This window comes from Tachypleus tridentatus, chromosome 3 (genome assembly GCF_004210375.1).
Source record: "Tachypleus tridentatus isolate NWPU-2018 chromosome 3, ASM421037v1, whole genome shotgun sequence".
Classification (NCBI taxonomy): domain Eukaryota; kingdom Metazoa; phylum Arthropoda; class Merostomata; order Xiphosura; family Limulidae; genus Tachypleus; species Tachypleus tridentatus.
The window spans coordinates 112,674,660-112,697,637 of record NC_134827.1 but is presented as its reverse complement, the minus strand read 5'-3'; the positions used below and the strand labels follow the sequence as shown (position 1 = coordinate 112,697,637).

General features: G+C 34.0%; 1 protein-coding gene across 5 annotated transcripts in view; it reads left to right on the top strand.

Annotated features, from left to right (window-relative positions):
* Window positions 1-7,889: 7,889 nt before the first annotated feature.
* The window catches only part of LOC143247782 (uncharacterized), a 46,194-nt gene continuing 31,105 nt past the window's right edge, over window positions 7,890-22,978 (top strand). For 2 of the 5 annotated variants that reach the window (XM_076496247.1, XM_076496248.1), the window contains exon 1: window positions 12,159-12,408. Coding sequence is in view for 1 of the 5 variants with exons in the window: in XM_076496246.1 (XP_076352361.1) it covers window positions 20,260-20,276 (17 nt within the window). In the remaining 4 variants the exon portion in view is untranslated. Of the gene's footprint in view, window positions 8,051-12,158; window positions 12,409-20,022; window positions 20,277-22,978 lie in introns of those variants that run through there. The other 3 variants (XM_076496250.1, XM_076496246.1, XM_076496249.1) reach the window with 3 other exon arrangements.

The following is a 22,978-nucleotide window of genomic DNA, read 5'->3' as shown; positions in this document are numbered from 1 at the left end:
AAAAAACGATCCAAATAAAGCTTATAATTTTGTCCAAACAATGGTTCCATCAATGTGCGTACAACACGTTCGCCCTGTCCGCCCTATTTAGTGTTGTATTGTGTAGTAGCACCAGTGTAGATGAAAAAGTCCCAAAGCTCATAACTTTTGACTCCAAACCTAGCCCTTTGAGATGGAATGTACTGTTGAAATCCCAGTCGACCCTTCCATTGTATCAAAGATTCGCCAATACAAACATGCTCGTTTGGTACATATGAGGCTTTAGATTTTTTATGTAAATGGTCAATAATGGGCTGTATCTTGTGCTGTCGTTGGTCAACAATATATTCCTGGATATTGTCAGCAAAGTGTAGCATCGATAGATTCTAGAATGTTCCTTCAAATCAGCGAGGACCATCATAGTTTCTGCATATTTATTGGTCTATGTTACAATATGGTTGATAATTGTGGGAGGGAAGAACTTTTGAAAACAATGAAAGGGCTTTGAGTCTTGGCTCAAATCGTTGTACTGAACACCATGATTTCCTGAGAAGGGGTTTATAACCGGAGTAGCAAAGGATTCAGCATTCCAATCATTGTCATTAGGACACTTTTTCTTGGAACTGTTCTTACCACGACTTACAATTTTACGTTTACCAGTGCTGGTTGATGGCCAGTTATCATCATCTTCACTAACATCTCAGTCTTGTATTTCCGTATTTTTCAAATAATCTTCATATAATTTAATTTTTTGTAGAAGAAAGGATATCAACCAAGTATTTTATTTTTGTATAAAATAATACTCTGATAAATTTACGGAATAACAAAACTAAAATACACAGTGAGAAACAAAATAAAATTGAGGTTTTATAAATATCGTTTTATCCTTGTGAACTGTAATGAATGATTTGAACTTGTAATGTTGAAAATTTATAGAAACAAATTTTGATTTAGGTCTAATAACTTCGACATTGGGACTGTCGAGTATCTCAAATAATTTAGTAAGGCTAGTTCGGAGAGTGGTTGATTCCTCTTTACCAAGTAAGATTGGAATACTGAGTGGAGGAAAACTGTAATTGAGTTCATAACTCGGAGAACGTGATAACGTTGAGAAAGATTAGGATCTACAGCTGTTTTTGGTACTTAAATTTTGTTCTGTTGTTTATAATAGCACAACATATAAGTCACGATATTAAATAGTGTACGTTGTCAGCTACAAACGTTTAGCTGAAGTTGATTATCTCTGATTTTGTTTGTTCTAGCATAGGTTATTATACAGTAGTATAATATTTATGTTGGCAAGGTTATAACAACTCGTGTTGTGTATGCATATTTCATGAAATAAGTAAAGTTTGTTTGTTTGTTTGTTTTTTGAATTTCGCACAAAGCTACTCGAGGGCTATCTGTGCTAGCCGTCTCTAATTTAGCAGTGTAAGACTAGAGGAAAGGCAGCTAATCATCACCACCCACCGCCAACTCTTGGGCTTCGCTTTTACTAACGAATAGTGGGATTAACCGTCACATTATAACGCCCCCACGGCTGAAAGGGCGAGCATGTTTGGCGCGACGGGGATGTGAACCCGCGACCCTCAGATTACGAGTCGCACACCTTAACGCGCTTTGCCATGCCGGGCCAATAAGTAAAGTAATAAAGCCCTTGCATTCTAGTCATTGAATCATCACCACCAATATAACTGACTACTAAATCTTACATTGAATTACATGTCCAACAAAACCGGGTTGCTTGGTTCTGGTGTGCTAAATGTTAAAATTTAAATAATAAATCAAAACATGAGAGATATAAATATAGGCGTTGCTGGGTTCTGGTGTGTTAAATGTAAAAATTTAAATAATAAATCAAAACAGGAGAGATATAAATATAGGGGTTGCTGGATTCTGGTGTGTTAAATGTTAAAATTTAAATAATAAATCAAAACATGAGGAATATAAATATAGGGGTTGCTTGGTTCTGGTGTGTTAAATGTTAAAATTTAAATTATAAATCTAAACATGAGAGATATAAATATAGGGGTTGCTGGATTCTGGTGTGTTAAATGTTAAAATTTAAATAATAAATCAAAACATGAGGGATACAAATATAGGCGTTGCTGGGTTCTGGTATGTTTATTTTCTTACCCGAAATGTTAAAATTTAAATTATAAACCAAAACTTGAGAGATATAACTACGAGCATTAAAGATAATTTAAATTAATAAAAATAATGAGACTCATTATTTCGCCATATCACTATTACGAAAATAATATATTAAAGTCATTAAATCATTTTCTAAAATATTTCTGGGCCAGAAGTTAGCGTTCTGGGCTTTAAATTTGAGGGTACATGGTTCGTGTCCCATTTTCGCAAAATTGCACTTTACACTTCATGTGTGTGTTCACTACTGGGACGACCAGAACAGCGAGGTCATCGTATAACTTCCAGCCTTCCCGAGACAAGGTTTCGATACGATTGATAAACAAAACAAAGATAGTCTTTATGTACAACAAAAATAGTTCTTTGTGCACGACAAAAATAGCCCTTTGTGTACGACAAAGATAGCTCTTTGTGTACAATAAAGATAACCCTTTGTTACAACAGAGATAACCCTTTGTTACAACAGAGATAATTCTTTGTTACAACAAAGATAACCCTTTGTTACAACAGAGATAACCCTTTGTGTACAACAATTATAACCCTTTGTTACAACAAAGATAACCCTTTGTGTACGTTAATTCTTCTTAGTCAAGCTTAATCTCATTTCTGAAAATTTTGTCGGTGATTTCATCAATTATTCATGGTTCTATATATGTTAAATTATTGTTATGTTATATCATATACATGCAACGTTGTAAACTAAGAGTTATCACATATATACTATACATCTAGTGTTGTGAAGTGATTGTTACCACATTGTTGTGTTACGTAATATACATCTAGTGTTGTGGAATGATTGTTACCACATATTTTTGTGTTATGTAATATACATCTAGTGTTGTGAAGTGATTGTTATGTTATATCATATTACCTTGAATATCTGATATGGAAAGTGGAAAAATTATTTAAAATGACTCTCGTGTCGTGTTTCTCAGCTATTACTATCCACCAGCTTATATTATATGTACAGTTACATCTCCAATATAAATGTCCCTTTAGTCAACTGCTTCTTCACAAAGATTACATTAAATTTAAAACTAAACGGTTCTTTGAGTGAGTTCGATGCCTTTAGCATTATCATTTGTTAAATAACAAAGCCATTATACTCTTTGTTTGTTTCTTTAAACACAGCTTGTCAACATGAATTAATGTTGGAAATATTGAATTGTAGGTTTAACATGAATTTGTTTTGGAATAAACATACGAAGATCTTCAGTGTATATATATATATGTGTGTGTGTGAGGTGTTTATCAAACCTTCCTTTTGCAATTACTGTCTCTTATTTGAATCTTAAAATCAACAAAATCAAACTTAAATGTATGGTATCATGATTCAGTGGTAATTATACTGGCTAAAATCTGGGGTTTGACTCACCGTGGTGTACAACGCACAAATATCTTATTACGTGGCTTTGCACTGAAACAAACAAGTATGTGTGTCTGTGTTTCTACAGACCAACAAGCACGTATATGCACTGTGTAAAAATGTTAGGATAAAGTCAAAAATTAGATTTCAGGCTACTTTCATAGAACAAAAGAAGATAAATCACAGGTGAAACATCAATGTTTTATTTATCTTCATATTTAGTACAACAGTGGAAATGTTTGAGTTCAACAAACAGTTAATAGTTTGTATGTCCACCTTTTACTTTAATAACTGTAGACAGACATTGTTGTAACATCTAATTAAAGTGTCCTTTGATATTTTACTACAAATGTCTCTAATACATTCCCATAAAGTTTCTTTGGAAGTAACTTTTGATTTTTTAAGTTTTTGATTTATCAAGTTCCTAATATGGGTTATGACTGGGGCTCTGTGGGGGCCATTGTTTGACTTGAATGACTCCAGCAGCTTCTTTCTTAGCTAAGAGATTTCTACACAGGTTGGATATACGTCATTATCTTCTAGGTAGTATAATTCTTTACCAATAATACACAAACCACTGTGTATACCATGATGGGTCAGTATCTGATGGTACTTGTGCTGGTCCATTATTCCATCTATTTTTCAAATATCTTCTATTACGTCAACAGAAAAAACACACTGAAACCATTACACTGCCTCCCCTATGCTTCATGGTAGGTGCTCTACTGACAATTCTCCACGCATTGTTGGGCTGTGGCATAACAACAAAACTTCATATATGGTTTAAACGCTGTTTTTGTCAAGGTTTTTTAGTGGAGTGCCATTAAATTGGTTTCTTCTAGCATATACTGGTACCATATGCTAACTTCGTTCTATATTGTTAAGACACCACATTGGGTACCATGACAATTATTTCAGACCCTGAATTTAATTTAAGCTCACGAGGCCACAATTAAGTCTACCCTTGTAGGCGTCACGTGCTTAACACGTCATTCAAAACTTTATTTGTAAATTCTATTCGTAACTTATTTTATTTTTGCCAGAAGATTGTACCGATATATGTAGAAAGTTAATTAATGTTAAGGTCTATTTAGTGGCATGTAGAAACAAGGAAACAATACAAAGCCCTGTGAAACAGTTAGTAATTCAATTCAGTGTTAGTAGCGAGAGCTATCACGCCTCTTAACAAGGAAATTAAGTTTATTTGTAAGTTATGTGTAGGTGATATTATTATCGTAATTTCTATTAAAACTTTTATCGTAAACTTTGGCATCCAATTTTTGTTAAAGTGAATGTATTCTGTAGCTCTGTTATTGAAAAACAAACAAACAAGGAATCCGCCATCCTTACGTGGACTGAACTTGGCATTATATCCACCAAATAATCAAAAACAACCCGCCGAACAATAAAACTCTTTACAACAATACAAATGTCTAAATTAAAATGTTAAAAAAATATAGCGTAGAACAACATCATTAATATAGTTTACGGTTCTTTGTATTTAATGTATTATAAATTAATTTAATATCTTCAATTAATATTATTTTCATAACAGTTTACTAAGAGTTATGAATTTCAAGACCATTTGTCCTAAATAGTTTACTTATGTTTACAAATACATAATTCTTTTTTAACAATCCCCTTTCATTTTTAAGTTACACCTCTTTTATATTTGTCCAGATATGTTTTCCACACTTCAAACTGTTTATTATTAATCGATCACTAATTTTATATGTTGTCGACCACTTATGTGTACTTCATTAAATATGTTATTTTTAGCCTTAAAGAAATGGGTTATGTTTAACTATCAGTCCTGGTGGATGGTTCACGAAATAGATTTAATCAGAAATTAGTTATTACACCCACAAGGCCACTGTGTAGACTTAACTATCAGTTCTGCTTCAAGTATTGTACTCCACACTCTAAATAGCATGCAACTGGTTTGTTAAGCACAAACGTAGATAATGGAATGTGTCTGTTTGTTGTTGTTGTTTTTTTAATTTCGCGCAAAGAAGCTACTCGAGGGCTATCTCCACAGTATGTTCCCAGTGTGAGTTTCGAAACCGAACTTTTATAAATCTTTATTTATCCTTGTGCTGAGCCACCGGTGAGGGTAGGTTAGTATGAAACTGTAACTGTACAAAGATAAACATGTTTTGATGTTTCTCTGCATTCTTACCTCTGTACTGTTAAAGTTCGACATGAAACTGTCTTTTTATAACAAACTAAGAATTCATGAATATCAAATATAGTGCAGAGTAACAATATTTGTTCGTCAACCAGTAATGATAAACTGTACGTGTTGTTTATTCATTCCATATCAGCCTGGAGTTAATTCATGGAAGATAATGAATTTCCTTACGGAAGATTATTCACGCAGAACAAAATGGACAGTAAGATCACTTTGTGCGTGTGGTTCCCATATTGGTTTAATGCCCTCTTTCGGGTAAAATAATAGTCCTGATAGAATGGGGCTGACCTGAAACCTAAAGAAAAAAGGTTAATGATTTAATCATATAGTATTACTGAGCTAAGTAGATTTGTCCTTTTTCTTGAAAATATGTCGCCATGCACGTGCTTATGGTGTGCCACATGTTGCTTCACTAGTTTTCACTAAAATACTTTTTTATTTCAGTTGTTGAGACTGGCTTATGTAGGGGTTTCAAACATATAACAATTCTGTTGTGATTATTAACTAAGATTCGTTTTCAGATGCTTGTGATTGCGAAAATTAACATTCACAAGCGTTATATATATACACAAACATTATGTATACATATATAAACATTATACGTACAACCATGCATATTATGTATGTACAAACAAACATTATGTATAAACTCACAAGCATTATGTCTATGTACACACACAAACGTATTGTATACACACAAACATTATTTATACATATACAAATATTATTTGTACAACCACAAATAATAGGTATACACACACTTGAACATTATGTATAAACTCACAAGCATTATGTCTATGTACACACACAAACGTATTGTATACACACAAACATTATTTATACATATACAAATATTATTTGTACAACCACAAATAATAGGTATACACACACTTGAACATTATGTATAAACTCACAAGCATTATGTCTATGCACACACAAACATTATTTACATACACACAGACGTTATGCATATATATATATATATATATACACAGACAATCATTATGTATACACACATACAAATGTTACGTATATACACAAACGTCTATACACACACAAACATTATACGCTATGTAATTACATATATATATAATTTGACGTTATTTTTAAATAACTCTATAAGTACCTCTGAATTAAAATTCAATAAATTGTATAGTAACATATCAACCATACCATAACTGTTATATCCAATAACATATCAACCATACCATATCTGTTATATCGACTAGCATATTAACCACACTGTCTGCTATATCCAGTAACATATCACCCATATTATATCTGCTATATCCAGTAATATATCAGCCATATCATGTCTGCTATATCGACTAGCATTTCAACCACATTTTGGCTACTAAATCCTGTGACATATCAACCACACTGTGTCAGCTACATCCAGTAACATATCAACCACACTATGTCTGCTATATCCAGTAACATATCAGCCATACCATGTCTGCTATATCCAGTAACATATCAGCTACACCATATTTGTTATATCCAGTAACATATCAACCACACTGTGTCTGCTATATCCAGTAACATATCAACCACATTATGTCTGCTATATCCACTAACATATCAGTCATACCATATCTGTTGTATCCAGTAGCATATCAGCTACATTATATTTGTTATATCATCCACACTATGACTGCTATATCTAATAACATCAACCACAAGATATCTGTTATATCGACGAGCATATCAACCACACGATGTCTGCTATATCTAGTAACATATCAACCACACTGTATCCTCTATATCCAGTTACATATCAAATATAACATATCTGCTATATCTACTATCGTCCCCCGCTAGTACAGTGGTAAATCTACGGATTTACAACGCTAAAATTAGGGGTTCGATTCTATTCGGTGTGCTCAAAAGATTTTGCTGTAAGAAAACAAACAAATATTTAGTACCGACTAAGTGAGTCTTTGTTATGGATTGTTTGCGATTGTAGCTCGTCACTGACTGGACGATGAAAAATAATTTTTTAGGACGGTACCCTACTTTATGGAGAAATATGTCCATTTAGTCATTCATCTCTTTAAAATACTACATTCAGAAGTCGAGGGAAATGAGCTAATTTCTTGGTCTGTACGCATGACTCCTCACGTTGATAATAACGAAAAAGTTAAACGACCGTAACAACCTGTTTCTTCACTCAGGCGAGGAAAACTCCAGAAAGAGCGACTGTCTCCGACCAAGTAGGTGATTTAATTTGTTCTTGTGTTTCGTGGCTCATCGAAAAGTTTGGGAATATGAAACTGAAGAGTTTAAATAGGGTATCGAACATATAATTCAGAAACTTTTTTGAACTACTTTGATGTTAACTAGGTTGAGAAACAGGAATATTAGTAAGTGATTTGTTTTGTTGTCTTAGCTTTTCTCAATTCGACAAATATTGTATCTATATAACTTTCTATACAGAGAGAGAAGGTTTCGTTTTGTTTTTTCTTATTCTGATATATTTTTTGGATTTTTTTACATTTTGTGTGTATTTCCGTCCAATTATTTTTGGAAATTTCGTATTATGCTATTTCTGAAGGTTAATATATATTACTGGATTATATCCTAAACTATTTATATACAACTCAACTGAAAATCCTGAATAATCATTGGCTGGCCTACAAAACTGAAAATGTGCACGGTTTAGTTGTTACTAGTTTCTCATTGTGTCTGACTCAAATTCAACATTAAAATTAAAATTTAAGTTATTAAATATACTTACTCACTATGAACATTAAACTTACGTTAAATTAAATAATTATAAAACTTGATTTTTTTTATTTACCTTTTATATTTATTGTGATGAAAAAAAGAGCTCAGCCATTTCCGCACATTATATATCAAAGAGCCGCCGTTTGGCCACCCCTGTGTTATTAAAACAACACAATAAATCGAGTTTATTGACCTTTTCTTTTGTACCAAGTGTTAAACCTGAGGCTTAGGCTTGTGAATGATTATCTGAAATAACAAAGAAACATCAAGATACAATAACTCTGACGTAATTGCGACAGCTACAGCAGTTATTGACGTATTGCTTTTCGTAAAGTTGTAAAAAAATGTCTCGATTTCAGTTGTAGTCTGTGTTATTAGGTCTTTATTTTTTATTATTATTAGGCCTTCTGTTACATTAATAGCTTTAAACCATTGTTTATAACCTAGCCCAAGATATATAATGTGGCTATATTGTGCCTATCTCATCCGTTTATAGAACAGGTGTACTTTTGAAATGTTAATCGTAGCCAGCCTGATAATACTTTACTAATAATAATTTATTGTCTTCATGTGATAAGTAGTTGTTTTTTATTTTCTAGAACCAATACATGCAATTGTTGTACGTTGTGAGAACCAATACACCCAACTGCTATACTGTTTTGAATGTTTGTATGTTTTAGCTACAATGGGATGCATGTATCTGCATTCTGTCCGTTCTAGAGGGAGGAATCGCGAAGTTTAGCACTGTAAGTTTGCCAATGGATTGAAGGTGTGCTGTATAATGGATTTACCACTGTATATTTATTTTACTGCTTACGCTTGTTTCTGTATAGTTTTCTTTTTGCATGTGACGTATATTCTTCGCTGTGGTGTCACCCTTGTTCTCTAAAGTCGTAGAACGCTCTTGAAAGTGACAATTAACAAAAATTATTTACGAAAACGTGCTAGATCATTCTTGAAATTTCTAGAACCTCGCGTGATTTATATATAAACTTGACGCGCCTAGAGACATTATTATTTGTCAGCTACAGTCATTATGATATAAACCTATGAAACTATAATTGTGATTAACGTCTACTAATCGTAAAACATATGACCAAGAATGTTTACAGACATCGGTAAAAGTCAGTGGTGTAAGGCTAACCAAGCTAACTGGTAAAAGTAACAGTATCAACTCGGGATTAAGCTGCTCGTTGTGGACTTGAATCGTCGATAAAATATTCAGATCTAGACCAGATGTACGACTCAGTATTGTCTCTATGTCTGTGAAACTGTTGTATAATAAACCATCATTTGTAATAACTATTAGTAATGACCGTTATTATATATTAAAATATATTTGTGTTAAAACAGTAAATTGTGTGTATCAATCTTGGTGACAAATATCACAAATTTAACACACATTTAATTAACTGTTAAGTTCAAATTTATATTTCCCGTTATTCGAAATAGTAACGTGTAAAGTACGTAGTATAGTAAATCGGAGACTCATTCGAAATAAAATATAACACGTAGCAGCTGTGAAACCTTTACATTGTGGGATGGTCCATTTTCTCCCCTTACAAATTGCCCGGCATGGCCAGGTGGTTAAGGCACTCGACTCGTAATTCAAGGTCGTGGGTTCGAATCCCCGTCACACCAAACATGTTCACCCTTTGTCTAGGTCCTGCTGCAGCAAAGCAGCCCCATACCATAACACTTCCACCTCCATGCTTCACAGTTGGTATGAGGTTCTTTTCCTGGAATGCTGTATTTGGTTTACGCCAAACATATCCTCTGTTTTGGTGTCCAAATAATTCAGATTTGGATTCATCTGCCTAAAAAACATTATTACAGAAGTCCTGGTCTTTGTCTACATTCACTCTGGCAAACTTCAGTCTTAGAGTGCAAAGGTTTCCTTCTTGCATACCTCCCATGCAAGTTAAACTTGTGCAGTCTCTTTCTGATTGTAGAGGCATGCACTTTCACATCAACAGTAGCCAGAGCCTGCTGTAGGTCCCGTGATGACATGTTAGGGTGTTTGGAGACCTCTTTTAGCATCTTGCGGTCTGCTCTCGGGGTGAACTTGCTTGGACGACCAGACCTGGGCATGTTGGCAGTTGTTTTCCACTTGTTGACTATTTTCCGGACAGTGGAATGGCTGATTTCAAAATCCTTTGGGATCTTTATAAATCCCTTACCAGACTCATAAGCTGCTACAATTTTCTTTCTGAAGGCCTCAGACAGCTCTTTTGCTCTCACCATGGTGCTCACTCTCACTTCAACAGTCAGGAGCACACCAAACTAAATGTCTGAGATTTAAATAGGGCAAGCCTCATTCAAAATGCTGTGTAACGATCTTCTAATCATGTGCACCTGGTGTGATACACCTGTGTGTGAGTTGAGCCAATTTAAGTGGGAATAAATGTGGGGGTGTTCTAACTTTTCCCTCAGTTAGAATATGCATTTTAGTAGAATTACATTTACAGAAGATCTTGAAAAGTATTTTCTTCAGTTTTAATTGTTTAGTTATATTCCTATAATCTCTCAGTATTGTTAAAATTGATATTAAATATCTATATATCCAAAAAAAAAATACACAGGCTTTCATAGGGTGTCCTAACATGACTGCAGATATACAGTGACATAAATTAGTTGTTATTAGCTAAAAAATGATTACAGATAGTAGCGTGATCTCACCTTAAGAGCTGTTGTTGTACTGAGACTATGTTCAGTGTTTTCATGATCTGTTTATTAAAGCATGCGTAACAATTTTGGATGATATGAAAACCTCGAACGAAGATATGACCTCATTATTTACAATATAATAGTTCATATAAATATATCTATTATTGTATAGGTAATTGGAACGAAAGTTGAAAGCAATATTTCTATGTACTCACTGTTTCGAAGCCATATATTGTAAACTATTTCTTAGGCATCGGTCACGAATCATCTTTTCATAATGATTTTCCACATTCTTTGACTCGGCTGAAGAATAGTTATTTTTTTGTTATTTAATTAAAAAACAATAATACTTCGAAATAACCACATTTCGTGCAACATTTAGAGAAGGAATTGTTTAATGGAGATGAATAACAGTTTTTCGAAGAAAGATTTTACAGAGCTGTGGAAGAGATACACAAATAATTACGTAATATTTTAGTAGAACATTAATAATGCAAGTATGAATTTACGTAGTCATTACTCAGCATTTTGTGGGCATGTAACACAAGTAAGTCTTTTAGAAAGTATACTGTAGGACCAGAAATTCGTAAAGAAAAGTAAGGCAGTAATATACATATATATATATTAGGAAAATATGTTGTATGTAAACACTGAGATATATAATAATTATTTTGAATTTAGCACAAAGCTGATGTCGAAAGATAAAATAATTGATGAATCAGTGTTCAGCATTTTCATTTCTATTTACGTTTCGTGTCAGTTCTTCTTTTGTATGATTGTGTTTACATATAGCTAAAAGTTAATGACGAATAAGGTCCAATCGTATTTAATGATATTTACTATCATTCTTACAATGTGTTCTATTTTGCATTAATATTTTCCTGTTTGCTTATTTATTTAGAAAAAAATATAACTCTTAAGGTTTCTAAAAATACATTTCCCCCACAAAAGGTGGCATTCGGGTTGTTGTGACGATAGACTTGCTCACAACGAAGTTATGAACCAGGTTCTATTCTCTGATTGGTCACGATAAAACAAGTTAATATCGTTGTAAACGTAATCGTTGTAGCTCTTGTCAACTGTCATAATAAACAAAGCTCGTATAACGATAAACATGATAGATTAAGCACTGGTATACAGTCAAAATGATCCGAGTTCATTTACTGTAAGCCTAATTGCTGTAGCTCTGGCCTACCATCAAAATGAACCGAATAAGCCTAATAGCTTAAGTTGAATATACTTAGATTTGATTAACCCTTACCACAAACTGCTATATTTAGATCAAACCGATTATATCAGACTACGAAAGGACTTACACAAGCCTCAGGTAAAGTAAGTCTACAAAATAGACACATTATTTTTCCTAGTGCTTTTTTGTTGAAAATTAAATGCTAACGAGCATATAAAATTTATCCTAAAGTCAGGTTGTCATATGAAGATTATAAAAAACTGAACTGTCATGTGTTGTAATCTAATCAGATAGAAGTTAGCAATTTTAAGAATACATGAAGGTGTTATAATAGTTACAACGTTAATTTGGTTGGTTAATGATGTGAAATATGACTGAGACATTATAAATTCCAGGTTTCATACACTTGAACTTTCATTGACTAATTTCTTTTTAATACAAATATGTATTTTATATTGTTTATAATTCATGAAATCTCAGAAGCTATGCTGCAAAAGCACTATGATATGTTTGTTGAATCGATGCTTTGTAGTATGCATAACTTAGTGTATTTCGAAGCTTTTGGTAATCTGTCGATGTTTTGAAGCAATATATATATACGTAAACTTAGTTCGACATAATATGTATAATTGTGGTATTTCACTCGATTCACTTTCTTATATAACCGTACAAAATCAAATATTTGGCTTCTAAGATACACTCTTTCAAAAGTTTTCAGACAAAAACATACCCGGCAATAATGGTAGTGAGAACACACTCCATCTTTAAAAGTTATAAATATCCATTCATGTTTTTGTACCTGATAACTGAAATCTTATAGCTGAAGAAAACATTTGGTTTAAAACAAAATTGCACAGCAAACCTATTCGAAATTAACATAACAACGAAACATGTTCAAACATGCTTGTTTCGCTTAAAGTTTATTTGAAATATAAAAATGTAAGATTTTTAGTAGTATAGAATGACAGAAACAACACTTTGAAAATTTGATTTTAAAATCATTTTGCTGCTAAACAATACATGAAAATTATAGTTTAAAAATTTAGCAGTAGAAAAACGGTTTTTGTTAAAATTTTAACAGCGCATGCGCACACAATTAATCCATTAGGAATCGTTCTTAGTAGGCCATATTTCTATAACTATAATCTTCTGTTGCGTATCTCTCTTTCCTTGGTATTCAATGGACAGACACACATCCGTTTTTCGAAATGATATTATTCTGCTAGTAGAACGTTTTGAAGTTCAACGAAAAACATTTAGTGATGTGGTATTCCAAGCGACAGTCTACAGTTAAAAAGTATCAAATTTATGTTGGAAAAACTGTTTACAAAAAGTCTTTGTACACAATATTTCCACTTCCAAAGACAAATTTCTAACTAATCGAATGACCGTACCCTGGATAAAATAATACATAGATACCGTGAGAAGAAATTCATTTTCTTAAATTATACTGTTGTCCGTAAGATGAGTGTTCTTCCAACGTGATGACGTTTAACTACAACTGCTCGCTTAAAATGATTTTACTGAGCACGATCAAGTGGCTAGTGTGTCTAAACGGGCGAAACCAGCCTGTTTCTCGGAGAGGGGTCAAGTTGAAGTAGAAAAAAAAAATGTTTGTTTTAAAGTAAAGATACATTGCGCTATCTGTTGTGTCAAGTGGGGTTCGAACTCGGACTTGTAGCGTTGTAAGTACTGCTAAGGGAGAAAACAAAAAATGGGAAGATGGACTCTACATCTCGTGGGTACACATCTCTAGTATTAATAAAGTGAATAGGTTTAATACTAACACTAAGGCACAGTTTGGCGTAGTTTTAGACCGTATAAGGTTCCAGTCCCCCACTGGTACAGCGGTAAGTCTACGGATTTACAACGCTAAAATCAGAGATTCGGCTCCTCTCAGTGGACTCACCAGATGGCCCGATATGACCTTGCTATGAAAGAAACACACATAAGACTCCATTCTATTACTGCCGCTTTTGCAAATCGCACCAGACGTTTAAACCTCGATATGACTTTGTACACAGTCGATATTTCGAGCTGTGGTCTCATTATAACCATGACAGTCAGTCTCGCAGTTCAGTTAAAAGTAGCTTTGTGCTGCTGACGTACTATCTCCTCGTGATCTACAATTATAAGATATAGTGGTTATGACCTAACCTTACTTGACCTTTTATATCCCATACGTTGTATAACGTACCGTTGGTTGTCGTATAAAGTACAATCTGGTTGAAAATACCTCGTCTAACATAACACAGCATTTTAATTGAATGACTTAAACTGTGGTGTTTGTGAAACCAATGATTTCATATAGTAACAATGTTAACATATTTTATTTATCCTTACCGATACGTGATCATATACAATGTTATCTATTGTTTCTCATTTTTTGTTGTGTATATTATTACCAAAAAAAGTTCAACTTTGAATGTTCAATTACATCCAAAACTTAAGTCTCTTCATAGACGATCATCTAGTTGTTCAGCAGCATGCTTACGGACTTATAACGTTAGAAACTGGGTTTCGATACCCGTTTATAAGTAATTTATGGCACATACGTGTGAAGTATGAACAGAATTGTTGAAGTCGAGAAATTGTTGTCAGTTTTAAACACCTGTACACTTCTTCTGAAATGTAATTTTTTTATTTGTTTTGTGGTTTATATTTATGTAGACGAAAAATAGAAATATTTTGATGACGTACAAAATAACATACGTTTTATTCACCTTTTCATTGTACCGTGGACTGTTTTAACAGATAAAAGATTTCCTTTAAGGTAAATGTAGATATTTTTTAGTTGTCGTTGCTCGCTGTACACATGCGTGGAGAACTAATGGGGCTGGTTAGTTTGTAATGACTCACTCTCAAGTAGTCTAGTAACAAACGTCAATCATACTGAACAGGTACCTTTCCGGTATCTTGGACGTTCCTTTGCAACACGTCAACACTTTAGTTTAGTGCACATTCAACGGCAAATTATTTTGACGGCTTAAAATTGAAGCCTTATTTTATTTTGAATTCCAATAAATAATTTGTCAATCTTTTATGAGCGGTTAATGTTTTATTACTCGAATGGAATATACACTGTTGTCCAATTTTCATCTGTATATGAATTTCTTTTTAAAATATTCAGTTGTTTCGAAAAGAACAAAAATATTCCAAATATCCTACAGACAGCTTAAATAGGACTAAAGACAGCTTAAATAGGAGATCTTTTCACATTTGTTTGATATTCATAACAAGTTACTTGACACCTAGTAACTATAACAAGTTAACTGACACCTAGTAACTATAACAAGTTACTTGACAGTTATTTTCTATAAGAAGTTAATGACACCTAGTAACTATAACAAGTTACTTGACAGTTATTTTCTATAACAAGTTAACTGACACCTAGTAACTATAACAAGTTACTTGACAGTTATTTTCTATAACAAGTTAACTGACACCTAGTAACTATAACAAGTTAACTGACTTGACCTTTTGAACTTATATTCAATTACTTGACCTTCTGAGGTGACTTCCTGTTACTCGATTTTTGAAGTGGCTTCCCGTTGTTCCACTTATTGGGGTAACTTTTCGTTATTCGACCTGTTAACATTACTCTCCGTTACTCAAACTTTTGAGATAATTTCCCGTTACTCAAACTTTTTGAAATGGCTCCCATTACTGAAACATTTGAGACGACTTCCCGTTGTCCTCCGCTGGGACAGCAGAAAGTCTACGGATTTACAAGGCTAAAATAAGAGGTTCGATTTCCCCCGGTGGACACAGAAATAGCCCGATGTAGCTTTGGTATAAGAAAACACACGCACACACAGAGACTCTCCGTTATGTATACCTTTTGAAATGACTTCCCGTCACGTATACCTTTTGAGATGACTTCCTTTTGCGTATACCTTTTGAGATAACTCTCCGTTACTCAAACTTTTGAGATGACTTCCCGTTACGTCTACCTTTTGAGATGACTTTCCGTTACGTATACCTTTTGAGATGACTTCCCGTTACGTATACCTTTTGAGATGACTTCCTGTTGCGTATACCTTTTGAGATGACTTCCCGTTACGTATACCTTTTGAGATGACTTCCTGTTGCGTATACCTTTTGAGATAACTTCCTGTTGCGTATACCTTTTGAGATGACTTCCCGTTACGTATACCTTTTGAGATGACTTCCTGTTGCGTATACCTTTTGAGATAACTCTCCGTTACTCAAACTTTTGAGATGACTTCCCGTTACGTATACCTTTTGAGATGACTTCCTGTTACGCATACATTTTGAGATGACTTCCTGTTACGTCTACCTTTTGAGATGACTCTCTGTTAGTCGATGTTTTGAAGTGGCATCTAGTATTTCGACTCTTGTTTTTATATTTACCAGCTTTAGAACTAACAAATAAATGGTTTTACGTAGCAGTTTCTCTAATATCTAGTTGTTTGTAAAGATTAAAAAATAGATAACGTTTTCCGTTCCTGTGTTTGACCTGATTAAGGCATACACGTTTATCACTGTTTTACTTTTATCTGCAACACCAGATACACACGTACAAGCTGTGTTTGGTTTCATTGACCTGATAGCATATACTACGAATATTAGTGTGTTACACAAGAAATTTTAACATGTCAACGCCCTATAATTTTAGAAAACTAACCGATAATATTATAAACTTTATTTTTGTGGCAGTTAGTAAAGAGGGCATATCCCTCTGACCTTTGATTTTCAAATATGCTTCAGTTTTGCAATTTTTTCTTTCGCATTCATATGTAGTTATGGAAACAATGATTAATACAGTGAATAAAATACGAATATTACTGCATGAAAATGAATTACACCAGAGCACGTTCACGTATTGATAGTGTAAATTGTGATTGGTTATCATTCAACCAATCAGACAGTACTACATCTTTATAATATATAGGCAGTCATACTATTCCGAGTATTAGTTTGCTGAATGCACTTATGGCTCCTTGGAAAGACATTTTACGACACTCATGCTGGTGAAGACTGTTTCATGCGACAAATTTAAGCGATATTTCGTGTTCCAATAAGAATTTTATTGACATTTTAAAAAGTGTATGTTAAACTAGTGCTGTTGATAACAGAAGTAGAAGAAAGCACAGACTGATATGTTATAACTCATTGTGTGCTTTCCACGTGATACGTGACAGTCCAGTAGAAAGTTTTACCAGTTAATTAGCTGCAACTATAGGTGTGAATGTTACCTCCAGAATAATATGATAAATGGTATCAAAAGTAGTCTTAATAGATGTGTAACAAGAAACCATTGCTTAGGAGAGATGAATACAAGTCTGAAATGGGCTTTAAATAATGGGCTGAACAAAACTGGAGGTGGTGGTCTTTAGTTCAACAACCAACACCAGATGGTACTACTACAGATGGTACGTGTAATGAAGCAAGCTGGGGGTTCAATGCTAGTGTAGCTACATGCTGAAAATATACACAAATTTAATGTCTTCCTGATTGTTCATAAGTTACATGTTACTTTTTCGTCCATTCTGTTAATCCTCTGAAACAAAACCCTTTATGATAACTGAAAGTACAAGAGACGGATGGAACACCTGCAAACCTGCATAAAGTCCTGATGAGAATATCGCTCAGGACATATGGGTTTATATGGAATATGAGATAACTAAAAGTACAAGAGACGGATGGAACACCTGCAAACCTGTATAAAGTCCTGATGAGAATATCGCTCAGGACATATGGGTTTATATGGAATATGAGATAACTAAAAGTACAAGAGACGGATGGAACACCTGCAAACCTGCATAAAGTTCTGATGAGAATATCGTTCAGGACATATGGGTTTATATGGAATATGAGATAGCAAATGTTAACTAAGCAATTTCACTGATTTATGGGCATATGGAACTCTCTTTCCTGATTATACATAAATAAACATATGTAAATATGTGCTGTATATCACCATAATATTTTTTGTAGTTCTAGCCACCCGGTATTAAACAAACACTAACAATGTTTAGGATCTGGTCAACAAGATATCACTTCCAAACATTCTAGTCGCTATTCGTTACACAAGAATAAGCAAAACACTGGTGTGATGTTGCGGGTATAGTTTTCATAACATCAGTTGTCTGGAACTGTCGTTGAGAAAATTAAATAAACGAAAGTCAAGGTTTGCTAAGTTAAGACAATGTCTTAATGTCCTGGGAAGGACTCTAAATTCGAACTTTTGAATTATTTATGATTATTCTGTTTGGTGCTTGGCATTGTCATGTTGTACGCAAACATCTTCTAGCAGAGGACAGATGTTAACCTTTTAGTACGACTGTTCTTCAACTGCAAGGACCTCAGATTCAATGTAGAATAAAGAAAAGCTTATTTCAAGTTAAAACGCTTTATTCACTTATATTACAAGCACTCATTTCGTCGTATATTTAATATAATGGAAGCTATTGCATCGAACATAACTCAGAACTCCTTCACAATAATCGACCACTTTTGCTCAAAACTTCTTTACGATGACCAATAGCTACTCACGCCTTCTTCCTGATGATCAACCGCTTCTCAGATATTCATCATGATAGCCAACTGTTACTTATACCTTTATCAACATGGTTAACCGATACCTTCTTCATGATGGCCAACTGTTACTTACACCTTCTTCATGATGGCCAACCGATACTTATGTCTTCTTTATGATGGCCAACCGATACTTATGCCTTCTTCATGATGGCCAACCGATACTTATGTCTTCTTCATGATGGCCAACCGATACTTATGCCTTCTTCATGATGGCTAACTGTTACTTACACCTTCTTCATGATGGCCAACTGTTACTTACACCTTCTTCATGATGGCCAACCGATACTTATGTCTTCTTCATGATGGCCAACCGATACTTATGCCTTCTTCATGATGGCTAACTGTTACTTACACCTTCTTCATGATGGCCAACTGTTACTTACACCTTCTTCATGATGGCCAACCGATACTTATGTCTTCTTCATGATGGCCAACCGATACTTATGTCTTCTTCATGATGGCCAACTGTTACTTACACCTTCTTCATGATGGCCAACCGATACTTATGCCTTCTTTATGATGGCCAACCGATACTTATGCCTTCTTCATGATGGCTAACTGTTACTTACACCTTCTTCATGACGGCCAACCGATACTTATGTCTTCCTCATGATGGCCAACTGTTACTTATGCCTTCTTCATGATGGCTATTCGCGACTTATACCTTTTTCATCATCCACATGCAAAGAATATTATGTATCAATACAACAGCAAAGTAAAAATAAAATTTAAGGCCATATAGTATATTTATTGTTCACATATTTTATTGCACGTAAATTGAACCTTTATCTAGTACCTTAAATGTAAGTGTAATAAGTGTAATTGTTTACAGTCATGAATGCATTTATTTACAGAATTAAACAATATTACTTGAACCGAGAAACGGTCTTTCCCATTTGTTTTTCTTTTAACTTCTCTGTAATAATATCTTTTTATCAATGTTTGGCACACAAAGACCTCTTTGCGGCTGACACCTTATAAATTTATTAGCCACTAGTTTATCATAACGTTCTGACTGTTGTTATTACTCACTCCCGAGTTACTTTATATACATGCTCTACTAATTAAAAATCAAATATTGTTTGTAAAGAGCACCTGCTATTTTCCATTGTATATGAGGTGTAAAGTCACGTGATCAGTGACGTTAGCAGTGGTTACATCGCGTGTCTGTTGCAACGAGCCTTATATTAAACTTCAGAACAGCGAAAACAGTAATGAGTCATTCGGAGCTGTGTGGTAATTTTCCTACTCAGTTATAAAATTTGGGTCTCTTGATTCACGGTTTTTAAAGGCTAAAGTACTGAATACAACTGTAAAGAATGGAGTTTATTGACAAATATTAAAAACCGAAACGTGTAGGTACAGAACATTGGAACAACATTCTATTCACTTCCAACAAAGTTCTTCTGCGGCCCTAATCGTTCAATGAGGCACCACAACAAGTGAGTGTACACATATGACCAGTTTTAAAATCTGAAATTCTATTTTATTAAGTTAAATAACACACTCACATGCACCATGTGTACAGTGTCAAAGTTAAGAGCAAGATGGCGCATTCTGATTTGTTTCGTCCTGGTTCAACTTTGCTATTCTTTAATCATTGTGTTGTGAAAGTGTTAAATGTCATCTTTTAATCATTGTGTTGTGAAAGTGTTAAATGTTATTCTTTAATCATTGTGTTGTGAAAGTGTTAAATGTTATTCTTTAATCATTGTGTTGTGAAAGTGTTAAATGTCATCTTTAATCATTGTGTTGTAAAAGTGTTAAATGTCATCTTTTTCGTTTCGTCAATCAAAGCACATATGTTATGAAAGTTGCAAATGTTATTCTTTATGTTTCGTCAATCTACAGCACGTGTGTTGAGAGCGTTAAATGTCATTCTTTACGTTTCGCCATTACAAAGTAGTTCTGTTTACTATTTCATTGTGTAGGTTTCCCAATGTATGAGAACACGTATTCCGAAATTACAGGAACGTATTTAGCAAGAAAACGTGTTTCCATTTGATTCAAGTCGTCCTATTGTTTACCAAATATGTAGTTTTGTATGTGTTTATAGCAATAAACTTAATGACAATAATATAATCTCTAGGACTCTAACAGATGCAGAAGATAAACCTTCCTTCCCATGGGATTTATGGGTTAAGAACAAAAGTCGCAGTGGGCCTGATGAAATTTAACTCTTGTTATGTTAGCCCCGGCATGGCCAAGCGTGTTAAGGCGTGCGACTCGTAATCTGAGGGTCGCGGGTTCGCATCCCCGTCGCGCCAAACATGCTCGCCCTTTCAGCCGTGGGGGCGTTATAATGTTACAATCAATCCCACTATTCGTTGGTAAAAGAGTAGCCTAAGAGTTGGCGGTGGGTGGTGATGACTAGCTGCCTTCCCTTTAGTCTTACACTGCCTAATTAGGGACGGCTAGCACAGATAGCCCTCGAGTAGTTTTATGCGAAATTCAAAACAAACAAACAAACAAACTTGTTATATTTTACTGACCCACTACAGGTTTACAGAAATATAAAAACATTATCTTGATGGCTGTTATTGACGAGGCTATAGCTAAACAATAAATTTGTTAGGCTGACTGACTTACAACGTAAAATATCTTAGCTGAAACGTTATCTCAATATTGTGTGTTTATTATAATATCATACCTATCATTGACTGTTAGGTAATGTGTAGACGTTATACACCAGGAACAAACTTGTATTATACCATCATCTACTGGATAATGTGTAGACGTTGTACACCAGGAACAAATTGGTATTATACCATCATCTACTACTGGATAATGTGTAGACGTTATACACCAGGAACAAACTGGTGTTATAATATCAACTACTACTGGATAATGTGTAGATGTTATACACCAGGAACAAACTGGTGTCTTATATCATCTACTACTGGATAATGTGTAGACGTTATACACCAGGAACAAATTGGTATTATACCATCATCTACTACTGGATAATGTGTAGACGTTATACACCAGGAACAAACTGGTGTCTTATATCATCTACTACTGGATAATGTGTAGACGTTATACACCAGGAACAAACTGGTGTCTTATATCATCTACTACTGGATAATGTGTAGACGTTGTACACCAGGAACAAATTGGTATTATACCATCATCTACTACTGGATAATGTGTAGACGTTATACACCAGGAACAAACTGGTGTTATAATATCAACTACTACTGGATAATGTGTAGATGTTATACACCAGGAACAAACTGGTGTCTTATATCATCTACTACTGGATAATGTGTAGACGTTATACACCAGGAACAAATTGGTATTATACCATCATCTACTACTGGATAATGTGTAGACGTTATACACCAGGAACAAACTGGTGTCTTATATCATCTACTACTGGATAATGTGTAGATGTTATACACTCAGAACAAACTGGGATTATAACATCAACTACTACTGGATAATGTGTAGACGTTGTACACCATGAACAAATTGGTATTATACTATCATCTACTACTGGATAATGTGTAGACGTTATATACTCAGAACAAACTGGTGTTATACTATCATCTACTACTGGATAATGTGTAGACGTTATACACTCAGAACAAACTAGTATTATAATATCAACTACTACTGGATAATGTGTAGACGTTATACACTAAAAATTAATTTGTCCACCTATATTGTTAATTAAATATACATTTCTTACGTTTTTACATGATAAATATTAGATATTTTCGGCCGTATTATGGTACACGTTACACACACAAGTTAAGAGTTGATATACAACAGATACATAACGTATTTAGGGTTAATAAGTGTTGACATGAAACCAATTAATAAGTTATGGTATCACTTTCTCAGCTAAATACGTAATTATAAGTAGTTACCTTGTTAATTTAATCGATCATAACAGAAATATATTTTGTTCGACCACTACGGATATTTCATTGACCAGCTAACATTCAGCCTCTTAACAATTTAACTTTTAGGACTTGCGAAGTGTTACAAATGTGCTGTCTCATACAGTGTTTCATAAAATGCTTTTAAAACATTGCAGTAGAAACTATTAATAAATTTCCTTAAATTTTGTATGAAGTTGGAATTTTCTTGCAAAGGGAGCTCAATATGATCCAGTGGTTAGCTTTATAAGGTTGTACTA